General features: G+C 43.2%; 1 protein-coding gene across 1 annotated transcript in view; it reads left to right on the forward strand.

The window, feature by feature from the left end:
• Positions 1 to 15,078, forward strand: part of PHEX (phosphate regulating endopeptidase homolog X-linked) — a 262,838-nt gene that overhangs the window by 84,964 nt on the left and 162,796 nt on the right. The window contains exons 4-5 of the mRNA XM_040338252.1: positions 9,018 to 9,104; positions 11,774 to 12,000. Coding sequence (XP_040194186.1) covers positions 9,018 to 9,104; positions 11,774 to 12,000 — 314 coding nt within the window. The remainder of the gene's footprint in view (positions 1 to 9,017; positions 9,105 to 11,773; positions 12,001 to 15,078) is intronic.

Below are 15,078 nucleotides of genomic sequence, written 5' to 3' on the forward strand. Positions count from 1 at the left end.
GTTTACTTACGGGGACCCGGGCGTGACGTCATCACATCGCTCCCGGGTCCTCCGACGGTCATAGAGATGACTGGTGACCATCTGGTCACCAGTCATCTCTATGCTTCCTGCCAGCGCCGGACGATTCGTTCTCCGGGCCCCCGATGGCACGGGAGAGCCCGGAGAAGCACCGGATGGCGGCGGGAGGGGGGGGGATGTCCCCTCCCGCCGCCTGTAAGAACGATCTAGCGGCGGAATCGCCGCTACGATCGTTCTTACGTTGTGCAGAATCGCCGGCAGGAGAGAAGGATATCTGAATGATGCCTCTCGCTGCAGGCATCATTCAGATATCCACCCGGAAAGCCCAGGACGTCATATGACGTCCTCCTGGATCGAGGAGGGGTTCCTGCCGCCGTCATTTCACAATGACGCGGTAAGGAAGTGGTTAAATACAAGTGTTAGTATCTGAGTTGGAATCCTTTTGCAGTTCCTGTAGAGCAGGGCTTAGATTGGGAGAGGAAGAAGCAGCACAAGAAGCCAGTCAGTTGTGCCACAGTGCTCACGTGCTAACAAGAATCATACTGACAGGAGAAGAGAACAAAGTGACAGAGAGATAAGCTCATCAATGTACTTGTCATCCTTTTACTTTCCAGCCCAAGGCTGAGGGCTGTGCAGGTTACTTAAATGCAGCATAGAAAAATCAGGTCTCCTGCCCTGCCAGATGGAGCTGTGCTGTGTGACAGAGCTGTGTAATTCTCAAAACTTGAGAGATGAAATAACAATCCTTTGGCAGGTAAAATAACCCCCCATATATGTATATATTTAGCTATTTACAACTTTAATAGGCCTGTGTGTTATAGCTACTGCAATTTTCCAATTACATCGTTTGCAAACTGCTATATTACTGTTGCATACGTAAAGACTAAAAGATGTGTAATAAAAAAAGACGGATTTATCAATTTCACTGCCACCCATATGTTTTTGGCCTGTCACGTTGCCTCCCCAGCTTTGGCTTAATCAGTCCTCTGACTATTTTTTACTTTTCTTTATTTCCTAATGAAGTATATAAAGTTTTATATTTTGATCCCAAAGATAAACAGTGAAGCAAAAATTCTGTTAGTAGCCAAGAGAATGAGGTTTTGTCCATTTGCTTATCCAAGAACATTCAGTACAGATTTTCTTTGGAGACCCAAGGGATGGTGTAATCTGTTGATAAAGGTGTTAAAGGTTGTTGAACTCAATAAATATATACTAATCAGAGAGTGAGAAATAGATTAGGGAAGGTGTTTTATATTAAACTTACCAGATGTGGAGTCTGCATTTGTTTTCTTTTTTTTTTCAGGCATTGTTTTCTCTTTTCCCCTGATGGTCCTGCCATTTATGCACTTTCTGTCTTGGGGTGACAACCCTCACTCCATAAATGGTGTTAGTTGGGGACCAGATTATGATTGCTTATACCAATGAAATTCATTGGTATAAGCAATCATAATGTGTACAAAAAAATAATAATTACTGATCACTTCCTCAGAGTAGTACAGTGTTACTATAGTATACTATATTGCTCTGGTCACAGTATGTTAAAAAAACATTTTTTACATACTGTCACCAGTCAGTGTTCCTATTTACCACCCCACCAGTTATATGATAACACTGTACTACACTGGTGACCATATGTAAACTATTTTAAAATGTCTTTATTTTCCATAGAATTGTTGGTATGTGTAATGTCCTGGAATTTTCAGGTCTTTAAGTAATTAGATAGGGTGTCAGTGCATCAGGATTGATCAATTTTCAGATATACAGTAAATACCATAGTTTGTGGACTCCATAACTTACCTACAAACAAAATAATAAGCACTAATTTGGATTCTTTTCACCAAAGAAATGTAGCAGAATATACTCTAACCTAAATATATGAAGTAAGACTATTTAGGGACACATTTAACCCTTTGTTTGCCCCTGATGTTAACCCTTCCCTTCCAGTGTCAGTACAGTGACATTGCATTTTTTTTAGCACTGATAAGTGTATTGGTGTCACTGGTCCCCAATAAATGATCAAAAGTGTCACCTAGTGTCCGATCTGTCTGCCGCAATGTCGCAGTCCCACTATAAGTCGATGATCACCACCATTACTAGTAATAATAAATAATTAAAAATTCCATTAAAATATCCCATAGTTTGTAGACTCTACGGGCCAAATTCTCAAAAAGTCTGCGTAACTTAAATTTCAGCAGTTAAGTTACACTGACTTAAAATTTCTACCTAAGTGCCCGATCGTCAAAGCACTTAGGTAGAAATTTCAGGCCGTGTAACTTAAGTGCCGCCGTCGTAAGGCGGTCCTCCTCTCCTGGGGGCGTTTAAAATTTAAATGAGGCGCGCTCCCGCGCCGGCCGTACTGCGCATGCGTGTGACGTAATTTTCCCGACGTGCAGCGCGCGAACGTAATTAACGCCGGGCGGCTTTGAGAATTTCGACGGGACACTAAAGTTGCGACGGGTGAAAAAAAAAGACGCGCCGGGAAAACAAATAATTAAAAAAAAAAATGACAGCGTCGCTCAGCATGCATTCCTGAGAGGGAGAACTCCATGCCAATTTTCAAAGAAAAAAACGGCATGGGTTCCCCCCCCAGGAGCATACCAGGCCCTTAGGTCTGGTATGGGTCGTAAGGAGACCCCCCCACGCCGAAAAATTGACGTAGGGGGTCCCCCTACAATCCATACCAGACCCGTATCCAAAGCACGCTACCCGGCCGGTCAGGAATGGGAGTGGGGACAAGCGAGCGTCCCCCCCCCTCCTGAGCCGTGTCAGGCCGCATGCCCTCAACATGGGGGGGTTGGGTGCTCTGGGGCAGGGGGGCGCACTGCGGGCCCCCCCACCCCAGAGCACCCTGTCCCCATGTTGATGAGGACAGGACCTCTTCCCGACAACCCTTGCCATTGGTTGTCGGGGTCTGCGGGCGGGGGCTTATCGGAATCTGGGAGTCCCCTTTAATAAGGGGGCCCCCAGATACCGGCCCCCCACCCTAAGTGAATGGATATGGGGTACATCGTACCCCTATCCATTCACCTGGAGGCAAAAAGTAAAAGTTAGTAAACACACAACACAAGGCTTTTTAAAATAATTTATTATTCTGCTCCGGATGCCCCCCCTGTCTTCGTTATTAGCTCAATTACCAGGGGGGGCTTCTTCTTCCACTCTCCGGGGGTCTTCTCCGCTCTCCGGGGGGGGTTTCTTCTTCCGCTCTCCGGGGGGGGCTTCTCCGGACTCCGGGGGGCTTCTTCCATCTTCTCCCCTCTTCCGCTGTTGACTCGGCGAACCCCGGTTCTTCTGCAGCTCTCCGTTGCCTTCTTCTTCAGCGCTGGCTGCCTGCTATGTTTGTGTGTTAGCTCAATTAGTAACAGGCAGCCGGCGCGGTCTTCTGTGACGTCAGGGTCTTCTGTTCTTCTCTCTTCCGATGTTGACTCGTCGCCTGTTGTCGCTGTAATGATGGAAGCGCGCCTTGCATCTTATTTATATAGGCATCACCGTCCCATCATGCTCCGGTAGGTACCCACGTGGTGGGTGCCTACCCACGTGCACCCACCACGTGGGTACCTGCCGGAGCATGATGGGACGGTGATGCCTATATAAATGGGATGCAAGGCGCGCTTCCATCATTACAGCGACAACAGGCGACGAGTCAACATCGGAAGAGAGAAGAACAGAAGACCCTGACGTCACAGAAGACCGCGCCGGCTGCCTGTTACTAATTGAGCTAACACACAAACATAGCAGGCAGCCAGCGCTGAAGAAGAAGGCACCGGAGAGCTGCAGAAGAACCGGGGTTCGCCGAGTCAACAGCGGAAGAGGGGAGAAGATGGAAGATGCCCCCCGGAGTCCGGAGAAGCCCCCCCCCGGAGAGCGGAAGAAAAAACCCCCCCCGGAGAGTGGAAGAAGACCCCCGGAGAGTGGAAGAAGAAGCCCCCCCCTGGTAATTGAGCTAATAACGAAGACAGGGGGGGCATCCGGAGCAGAATAATAAATTATTTTAAAAAGCCTTGTGTTGTGTGTTTACTAACTTTTACTTTTTGCCTCCAGGTGAATGGATAGGGGTACGATGTACCCCATATCCATTCACTTAGGGTGGGGGGCCGGTATCTGGGGGCCCCCTTATTAAAGGGGACTCCCAGATTCCGATAAGCCCCCGCCCGCAGACCCCGACAACCAATGGCAAGGGTTGTCGGGAAGAGGTCCTGTCCTCATCAACATGGGGACAGGGTGCTCTGGGGTGGGGGGGCCCGCAGTGCGCCCCCCTGCCCCAGAGCACCCAACCCCCCCATGTTGAGGGCATGCGGCCTGGCATGGCTCAGGAGGGGGGGGACGCTCGCTCGTCCCCACTCCCATTCCTGACCGGCCGGGTAGCGTGCTTTGGATACGGGTCTGGTATGGATTGTAGGGGGACCCCTACGTCAATTTTTCGGCGTGGGGGGGTCTCCTTACAACCCATACCAGACCTAAGGGCCTGGTATGCTCCTGGGGGGGAACCCATGCCGGTTTTGAATTTAAAAATTGCCGTGGAGTTCTCCCTCAGGAATGCATACCAAATGCCGTCGCTGGAACGGGCCTTTACAATGTGTGACTAACTTTCCACATTATAAAACCAGCCCTAGTTTTGCGCAGGCAAATTCGGAACTTACGCAGAAATCACAGTGCTGAAATGCTTTGAAAATCTGCTTAAGTCCTCATTTGCATACGCAAAGCTGCATTTCAATGAGAAATGCCCCCAGTGGCGGATGCGGTACTGCATCCTAAAATCTGACCGTGTAAGTGTCTTACACATGTCAGATTTTCTGCCTAACTTTGGAAAAAGCCTTTTGAGAATCGTTTCCAAAGTTAGGCACAGGGATACGCAGGCTGAACAGCAGTTAAGTCTGCGTATCTCTTTTGAGAATCAGGCCCTACAACTTCTGGGTAAATCAATCAATATACGCTTGAATTTAGTTTTTTTTTATTGCTTTCTGCACCTTTTATTTTTATTTCTTGGTCACTTAAAGTGGAGTTCCACCCATAAATATAACATTACATCAGTAGTTTTAAAAAAATGTCATTAGTCCTTTAAGAATTTTTTTTTTTTTAAGATGCCTTCAAAGTGTTGTTGCTAGGCAGAATAGTTAATCTTCCCTCTTCCTGCACCTAGGTGCTTAAGCTTCACCGCACAGACTCCTGGGAATGTAGTTGGTGTAACTTTCCAGGAGTCTGTGCACTCCCCAGTCTCGAAGAATCATGTGACTTGGACAGTACAGGTGCTGAAACCTGATCTGAAAACTATTACATTGCTTGTGCAGCACTGAGCATGTGCGAGATCTGCAAGGCTGAAATCCAGGAAGTCATACAGTCTGGCTTCATGATGCCCACACTTAAGATGGCCCCAGTCAATTTCTATTTTATAAAGTGTCTAAATGCTGTAACAACCTAACAAAACGGACCTTAGTTTACAGACTAACTTTACTAGAATACATTAAGCTTGTGTATTACAGGGGTATTTATATTTAAAAAGTGAAATTGTGGCCGGAACTCCGCTTTAAGAGCACAATCTCTCTGTCCAACCATCTTCACAAGTGAGGAGGTGGCAAGTCTTCATTGCCTGATGGTGTGTTACAGAATGACATCATGAGCATTGGGGAAATACCTTCCCTATGTGGACAGCAAGGCTTCTGCTAGGAGCTGTTGTCAAGTAAGCAGAGCAGGGCTGAGTGCGGTACTTTGAGAGTACAGGCATGCTGTGCATCAGCATAGTGTTCTGCAGCTTCAACCAGCAAGATCAACCACACTGACTATTCCAGCATGGATTTGCTTTGGTGCTTGGCATGGTCGAAATGATAGAAGTAGACAGGGGAACTGGCAGGATTATCGAGTATTTCATAGCAATTGGGATAGACACAAGATTTAATTTGTCAAAAGAAGAAATGCATTTGTGCAATTTCAGTGTACAGCTTTAAATGTAATATGCATTAAATGTAATGTTATTGTTATTGTACTTGTATTAAATGTAATGTTCCCTGGATTCCTCACTGATTGAGTGGCAAGGAACATTACAAACCAATGCATTCTCCGTTTGTTCATTCATAAGCAGATCTTTGATTAGCTGCAATGAGAAGTAAGGCTTCTGCCTATCCCCTTGTGACTGCTACACACCCAGGCCGGCCTGCATCTCCTGCCAATTAGAGTGATTCATTATTGTGTCATGCAGACTTTCTTTCTATTTTGTAGGGAAACATGGACCAATCCTTAATCAAGTCACCACATGTACTGTTGGTTGATTGTTTGTTTATCCATAAACTTCATGATTATTACAGGTACTGTAAAAATCTGGAGGGATATTGTCAGGTTTACATTTCAGCACGTAATATATTACATTTTTTTAATTAAGAAAGTTAAATATGTATCAGCTATGTTTATTGAATGGCAAATATCACACAACCATGCGTTCTGTGCAGGGGTGAGCTTCAAAGATATACCTTGCAGATAGGTAGTCCAAACACCAATGTGCATTGAAAGATTTACTGCCCATGTTTATTTGTCACTGATGCATCAAACAGAAAACAAAAAAACTTTCCCTTTCAGGAGGGACTGTGATAGCCCAATCCAGTACACAAGAAAAGATTCAGCCTCCTGCCTAGCAGTGAGATCATCTGGATCTGCTTAGACCTGCACGTTGTTCCAGCACGGCCTACATGCAGTCTTTCTCTAACAGGGATGATATCAGGGGTGCTTAGATCCTAGTTTGAGCCTACCTGAGCTATCTCTCTAGGATGCTGTCACTGTGCAAAGCCAATCATAAGCTGCCAAGGGTTTTCCTGCTCCTCAGCCACACATATACATACCTCTAGAACCTTCCTTGGCAATTTATGATTGGCTTTGGTCAGTGACAGCTTCCTACCAGGGGAGCTTAGATGGGTTTGGACTAGGAACTGAACATACATGAGCTCATCCTAGTCTCCCTCCCACGCACATTTATACCACCACAAATCCCAGAAAACATTTAAATGATACCCCAGGTTGAGAAAAAGTTGTGGCCTACTTCATAAAAAAAAACATTTGGGCAGCAAGTAAACCCATTCCAGGATTGTGTCCCAGACCTAAAGGGGCTGTTTGTCACATCAGACTTTCCTAGATCTTTACGATAAATGAAATAAATAATATCAACAAATATGTGCTAGATATAATAAGGTTATCAGATGTGTTAAATAAAATTCAGGGATATACTACTGACCACTCCCACTTTTAATGACGTCCACAAAATTCCTCCCACTTATTTGTAGCCACATTCATAAACTATCACCCCCATTTTAACATGCCCTGAAGCAATGGCTAACATAAATTTGGAACAAGAGGAAGATATTCAATGTATAAGGAGGCTCAAAGATATGCATGCATAGTTAGGAGGAAAGCCTTGAAGATATCAAATGCAACATGTGTAGCACACCTGGAGGTTTGGCCTATAAAGTGAGTATCTCCTCATGGTGTGTGGTTTGTAGTATGGCTGTACAATAAGGCCTCGTACACACGACCGTTTTCCTCGACAAAATCCATCAAGTAACTTGGTGGCAGAGCTTTTTTGCCGAGGAAAACGGTCGTGTGCATGTTTTTCATCGAGGAAACTGTCGAGGAGCTCGACGAGAATAAAAGAGAACAAGTTCTCTTTTTCCTCGTCGGGAGTCTCAATTTCCTCGTCGGGCTGGTTTTCGACGAGAAACACGTCCGTGTGTATGCTAAGAAACCCGCGCATGCTCAGAATAAAGTATGAGACGGGAGCGCACCTTCGGTAAAAGTAGCGTTTGTAATGGAGATAGCACATTTGTCACGCTGTAACAGACTGAAAAGTGCAAATCGTCTCTCACCAAACTTTTACTTAACACGCAGTAACATGAGATTAGCAAAAGCAGCCCGAAGGGTTGTGCCAGTGAAATCGAACTTCCCCTGCCGTCAAATGTGTTGTACGTCACCGCGTTTCAGAACAACAAGATTTGGTCTTGACAGTGTGTACGCAAAGAAAGCTTGTCAAGTTTCTCGACAAGCCTAACAAGGAACTCGTCGAGGAAAATGATGTTTCAATTACAACAAGTTCCTTGGTCGTGTGTACGAGGCCTAAGCCTAAAGCCCTGTACACACGATCGGTCCATCCGATGAAAACGGTCTGATGGACCATTTTCATCAGTTAAGCGATGAAGCTGACTGATGGTCAGTCGTGGCTTCACACCATCGGTTAAAAAAACAATCGTGTCAGAACGCGGTGACGTAAAACACAACAACGTGCTGAAAAAAACGAAGTTCAATGCTTCCAAGCATGCGTCGACTTGATTCTGAGCATGCGTGGATTTTTAACCGATGGACGTGCCTACAAACGATCATTTTTTTCTATCGGTTAGGTATCCATCGGATAAATTTAAAACAAGATTGCTTTTTTTTAACCTATGGATAAATAACCGATGGGGCCCACACACGATCGGTTTGGACCGATGTAAACGGTCCATCAGACCGTTCTCATCGGTTTAACTGATCGTGTGTACGCGGCCTAAGCATTTATGTCCTTGACAGCAGTAACCAACAGCACTGGTGTAAGTGGCCACAATGGAAGCCTTCATAAATGTTCTTATGTAAAAACCTAAAAATAATTTTAAATGACTCTATCTGTATGCTGTAAGATGAGATAAAACATATTACACAGTGTTAACTGTCTTTTAATCAACTAGGGTATTGAGAAAAACAGTTTTCACTACATTATAAATCAGTTCTGTTACACTATAGTGTTGACTCATTGCATTGTTTTAGTTAATGTCTTACATCCGGACCCTGATTTGTGCAAGGCAGAGCATTAGAAGTGACATATGATTCTGTTCAGCTGCCTCACCCATCAGAACAGAAGGGACATATTGATTGTGGTGTATTTAATGTGTTATGTCTTGTAGTATTGACATCAAGCTGCTTCATAGAGACCTGCATCGTGATGTTGTTATTGAGAGCAGGGGATAAAACAAACTGTTATTGTTTATTTTCAGCACTTCTTGAGAAACCCTTAAGCAAGAGGAGAGATTCAGAGGCTACCCAAAAGGCAAAGATATTTTATATCTCCTGCATGAATGAAAGTAAGTATCTGGCCTTGAAGATGTATTTAGATCACATTGTACAGTATATTTTCTTAGATACAATATATGTGAAAATGGATGTCCTTTGGTATTCTCCACCCATTTCTTTCCCCAAATAACATTATCTAAATATTTCTGGAAAACTGAAACCAAAATTAACTAATTGAAGCAGCGTGCGCTTTCTTTAGAACTCATGGATGGTGCAGTTCACCAATCAAAGAGGAGATGCATGCTTATTACATGAGCTAGGGGATTTCTAACTTGTATGGCTTAATACTGTTGAGTTTGACCCTAAATATATAAAGGTTTAAAAAAACAATGGTAACCAAGTACAATTCGCCCCTCTTGAGTTCCCACCACTGCGCTTATAGAACAATATAATTTACCAGTGAAGCAGCCACTTTAAATAAGAAAATGTGTATTTTTGAACTCTACAAAATAGTGTAAAAAATATGCAGCACTTAAAATAATGAATGCCTATTTCACAGACCTACAACGTGAACAAAGTGTTAATATATTACATAAAACACCCTGTGACATCTGTGAACCAAACATATATAAAACATAAAATCCATAAATTTAAATTCAATCAATCAATCAATCAATCATGGATTGAATTAAATTTTATATAGCTAGATTCAGGTAGCTTTACGCCGGGGGTATCAGTAGATACGCCGACGTAACTCTGAATCTACGCCGTCCTAAATTTAAGCGGATCCTGGAAACCAGATACGCTTAAATTAGGCTAAGATACGAGTGGCGTAAGTCTCCTACGCCATCGTATCTTAGGGTGCAATATTTACGCTGGCCGCTAGGTGTCGCTTCCGTTGAGTTTGGCGTAGAATATGCAAATGACTAGATACGCCGATTCAGAAACGTATGTGCGCCCGGCGCATTTTTTTACGTTGTTTACGTATTTTTCCGGCGTAAAGTTAGTCGAACAAATAACTGTCCTAGTCAATGTTAAGTATGGCCGTCGTTCCCGCGTCGAAATTAGAAAATTTTATGTCGTTTGCGTAAGTCGTCCGTGAATGGGGCTGGACATAAATTACGTTCACGTCAAAACCAATACGTCCTTGCGGCGTACTTTGGAGCAATGTACACTGGGATATGTACACGGACGGCACATGCGCCGTTCGTAAAAACGTCAATCACGTCGGGTCACCACCCATTTACATAAAACACGCCCCCCTCATCTTCATTTAAATTAGGCGCACTTACGCCGGCCCCATTTACTCTACGCTGCCGTAACTTAGGAGGCAAGTGCTTTGTGAATACAGCACTTGCCTCTCTGACTTACGGCGGCGTATCGTAAAGACGATACGCTACGCCGCCGTAAAGATGTGCCACAGTACCTGAATCCAGCTAATAGATTTTACACTTCTGCTTATCTTATAGTTGCAAGAACATTTGGGCCTCATGCACACTGGATCTATATTTGTTCCTTCAGACACGTGTGCCATGATTGACAGCTCCCCCACGCATGTGCAGGAGTGATGTCATTGCGGCTCCAACCTGTCACTAGGGATGAGCCGAACACCCCCTGGTTCGGTTTGCAGCAGAACATGTGGACAGGCAAAAATTTTGGCCAATCACGTGAACACTGTTAAAGTCACAAACGTGAAAAATCAAAAGTGCTAATTTTAAAGGTTAATATGCAAGTTATTGTCATAAAAAGTGTTTGGGGACCTGGGTCCTGCCCCAGGGGACATGTATCAATGCAAAAAAGAGTTTAAAAAATGAATTTTTTTCGGGATCAGTGATTTTAATAATGCTTAAAGTGAAACAATAAAAGTTAAATATTCCTTTCAATTTTGTACCTGGGGGTGTCTATAGTATGCCTGTAAAGTGGCACATTTTTCCTGTGTTTAGAACAGTCCCTGCACTAAATGACATTTCTAAAGGGAAAAAAGTCATTTAAAACTACTCGCGGCTATAATGAATTGTCGGGTCCCGGCAATACAGATAAAAGTCATTGAAAGGCCCTTTTGGTCTGGTATAAATATTAAGGGGAAACTCAACCCGAAATTGGAAAAAATTGCTTGGGGTCCCCCCAAATTCCATACCATGCCCTTCAGGTCTGGTATGGATATAATGGGGGAATCCTTGTGCCATTTTTTTTTTAAATAGCGTAGGGGTCCCCCTCAAAATCCATACCAGACCCTCCAGGTAGAGCTGGTTCTCAATTTTTCCGACAAGAATACCACGCATGCTTGGAGTCAAGTTGACGCATGCTCGGAAGCATTGAACTTCATTTTTCTTGGCTCGTTGTAGTGTTGACAGTTGGAATTTGGTGTGACCATGTGTATGCAACACAAGTTTGAGCCAACATTCCGTTGGAAAAAAAATCCATGTTTTTCTTGGCAGAATTTCCGATCGTGTGATGGCGAAAAAATTATAATCAGGTCTCCCAGCTTATGGCCTACATAATGGGGTTGATTTACTAAATCTGGAGAGTGCAAAATCTGGTGCAGATTTGCATGAAAAACAAACAGGCTCCATTTTTTTTTTTTAAAGCTTTACTGAACAAGCTGAAGTTAAAAGCTGATTGGCTACCATGCACAGCTACGCCAGATTTTGCACTTTCCAGGTCTAGTAAATGAACCCCACTTTGTTCATCAGAAGTCCATAAATACTATAAATGCTATGCATACGTTTGTATTTTATAGGCCAAATAGAAGAAGTTGATGTCAGACCTTTGATAAAACTATTGAAACAGTCCTCCCTTCGCTGGCCAGTTCTCGAGTCTAACATTGGAAGTGAAGGGAAGTGGTCCGAGCGAAAGTTCAACTTTCTACAGACGATTGCAGAATTACGGGCGCAGTACAGTACATCAGTGTTCATGCGTGCCTTGGTGGGGACAGATGACAAATTATCAAATAACTTCATTATAAAGGTAAGACGTTTGGTTGAAGCATATCACTATTAGTATTTTTGTTTTGGTTTCCAGCAGTGATTACCTTCTTAATGTTCTTTTAAAGGATAAAGTTTAAAGGATAAGTTTACCTTTGGGAACATGTTACAAAATGTTTTACGGTGAAATGTGTAACATGTTCCCAATGCTGCAGCCACTGTCCGACAACCCCCCCCGCCCCGGCCACTGATAAGGCAATACAGTCAGCTCTCCTGTGCTGGGCCTGCGCCCCATGAGTTTAAAAAGGGTGCCCCCTGCAGTGCTGCAAGCTTCTCCTCCTCCTTCTCCTTATGGCTGCATAGCAGAAAGATGGATCCTAGTACATGTGCTCCTTCCTTTTGCTGTCTGGGCCCTCTGTGTGCTCTTTTCCCTCACAGTGCTGCTGGCTTCCCTCCTCTCATGTCGGCAGCTGCTTCGTGCACACAGGGGGATGTTTCAGGATGGAAAGCAGGGGAAGGGGCCAGTAAATATGTAATTTACTGGCCCCTTCCTTTCCTGAATGAACACGCAATCACTACCAATTACTCCTGTGTCCATACATCACTGAAGCATAGTATACTGTGTATGAATGAACTACAAGCCCTGAATCCTTTGCAGCTGTCGGCTTGTAGTTGTCAATGAACTACCACAGTGCTGTGGTAGTTCATTAAATCTTCCTTTCAGTGTATCTGCTTGTCCATACGGGCTGTACGTGCACACAGATACATTGACACATCTGTAGGAGACCTGCATGGCATCAAAGGTCTGCTGATTGCCAGTGCAATGTTTCCAGCAAAACAAATGTGCATTTAATAATTTTTATTTATTTTTCTTTAAAAAAAACTGAACTTATCCTTTAACTTGTCCTCCTTCACCAATTATCATTCTAATTGCGTGTAGTATTTTTTTTAGTCCCCACTTACATTTTACCCAGTCTTAAGATGACTAGCTTCCTAAGGTGACTATGTTGTCTCCTAAACATTGCATTCCACTTTCAGCATGCAAGCTGAGTATTTTATTGTACTGGATGTGTTGCCAAACTCAGACCCATAGTCATTTACTTGAGGTGCTTAAAGGCTGCCAAAAATCTTAAAATTACATAACTTTTTCATATTTATTGTTTTGGGATTTATTGTTGGATGGCAATCCTGCTTTCATTAAGAAGCCCCTTTGTTCTTGGACCTGAATGGCATGAATCCACACTGTTAGACCCACACTGACCAGTTTCTTCTGGGAAGACTTGGGGAAGTTTAAAGCCTGCCTGAGAACTTGGAACCAGAACGTAATCTCTGTTCTTGTGATGCAATGCAGATGTAGACTTTTCCTTACATTATTAAGAACATGAGATATCTCTAATGCCGCGTACACACAATCGTTTTTTTTTTTAAAAACGTCATTTAAAATGATCGTGTGTGGGCTTCACATTGTTTTTCGGCTTCTGAAAAAAATCGAACATGCTGCATTTTTTCACGTCGTTTTTTAAAATGTCGTTTTTTGTGTTGTTAAAAATTATCGTGTGTGGGCAAAAACAACGTTTTAAACCCACGCATGCCCAGAAGCAAGTTATGAGACGGGAGCGCTCGTTCTGGTAAAACTACCATTCATAATGGAGTAAGCACATTCATCACGCTGTAACAGACAAAAAAGTGCGAATTGTCTTTTACTAACAAGGAATCAGCTAAAAGCAGCCCAAAGGCGAATAGAACTTCCGATTTAGAGTGCCGTCGTACGTGTTGTACGTCACCACGCTTTGTTCATAATTTTTAAAAAACGATGGTGTGTGGGCAACATCGTTTTTAATGATGAAGTTGGAAAAACTTTGTTTTTTGGACATGCTGAAAAACAACGTTTTTTTTTCATGCCGAAAAACGAGCATGTGTACGCGGCATAAGTGTTAAACCCCTCTCTGTTTGCCCTAGTGACCATTATTACTTGGGCAGAAAAGATGGGTGGTCCAAAACTTTATAGGTGTGATTGGAATGAAATGGAGGTTATTCCCTATTTCGAGTTCAGTGACAACTGCTTAAAAAGGGTTTAACCTCATTTTGGAGTGACTTCTTTTTTTTTTTTTTTTGTCTCTAAAAAGTCAAGTGAAGGAAAATTCTCCAGTGGGAGACAGACCGCAAAATAAAAACCCGTAAACTTTGGTTTTAGATATTTTTAACCCCGTACACAAATATGCTGCCCCACTGGTCTGGGATTTTTTCTGTGGGCAGCATATTTGTGTATCTGTCTTTGTTCTGGAAGCATGCCGCATGGCGTGCTCCCAGCAGAAAGTTTTTGGTCTCACTGAGAGCGCCAGGCCTACTAATTGTTAGAACCCAGGAACTCACGATTTTGAGTCACCTGATCACTATGATAGCCTCTGATTGGCTATCATAGTGATCAGTCACTGTAAAGCCTGCCCCTGTATTTTCTTTCTGTGAATAGAGGAGAGAAATACATTGTATCTCCCTCACTGTGTAAAAAACTAAAAAAATAATAAAATATAAAAAAAAAAAAAAAAAAAAAAATACCTAGTTTAAGGTTTGATCTAGGTCAGCGCCAGGATTAGTGTTTGGGTCAAAGGTCAGGGTCATTATTTTTTTAGGCAGGATTTTTTGTAAAATTAGTATCAGTTCGTGTCAGTGTCAGTGTGATGCGGTATAATCCACCCAGATGCACAAAGTAGTTGTGATGATCTGTACGGTTTTACTAACACATGTCAAAGTTGCAAAATTGTGCTTGGACATTAACCCTTAGGTGCGAAGGGGTCAAAGTGAAACTCTGGTAAACTCCATAGCCAAGAGGGTTAAGGCAGTGCTGGAAAATAATGGGGGCCACACAAACAATGTACACTTTGGGCCTAATTTGGACACTCTCACTTAGGGGTGTACTGACTTTTGTTGCCAGCGGTTTAGACATTAATGACTGTGTGTTGAGTTATTTTGAGGGGACAGCAAATTTACACTGTTACACAGGCTGTACCCTCACTACTTTACATTGTAGCAAAGTGTCATTTCTTCAGCATTGTCACATGAAAAGATATAACAAAATATTTACAAAAATTAGAGATGTATACTCACTTTTGTTAGATATTAT

Source organism: Rana temporaria, chromosome 2, assembly GCF_905171775.1.
Source record: "Rana temporaria chromosome 2, aRanTem1.1, whole genome shotgun sequence".
NCBI lineage: Eukaryota > Metazoa > Chordata > Amphibia > Anura > Ranidae > Rana > Rana temporaria.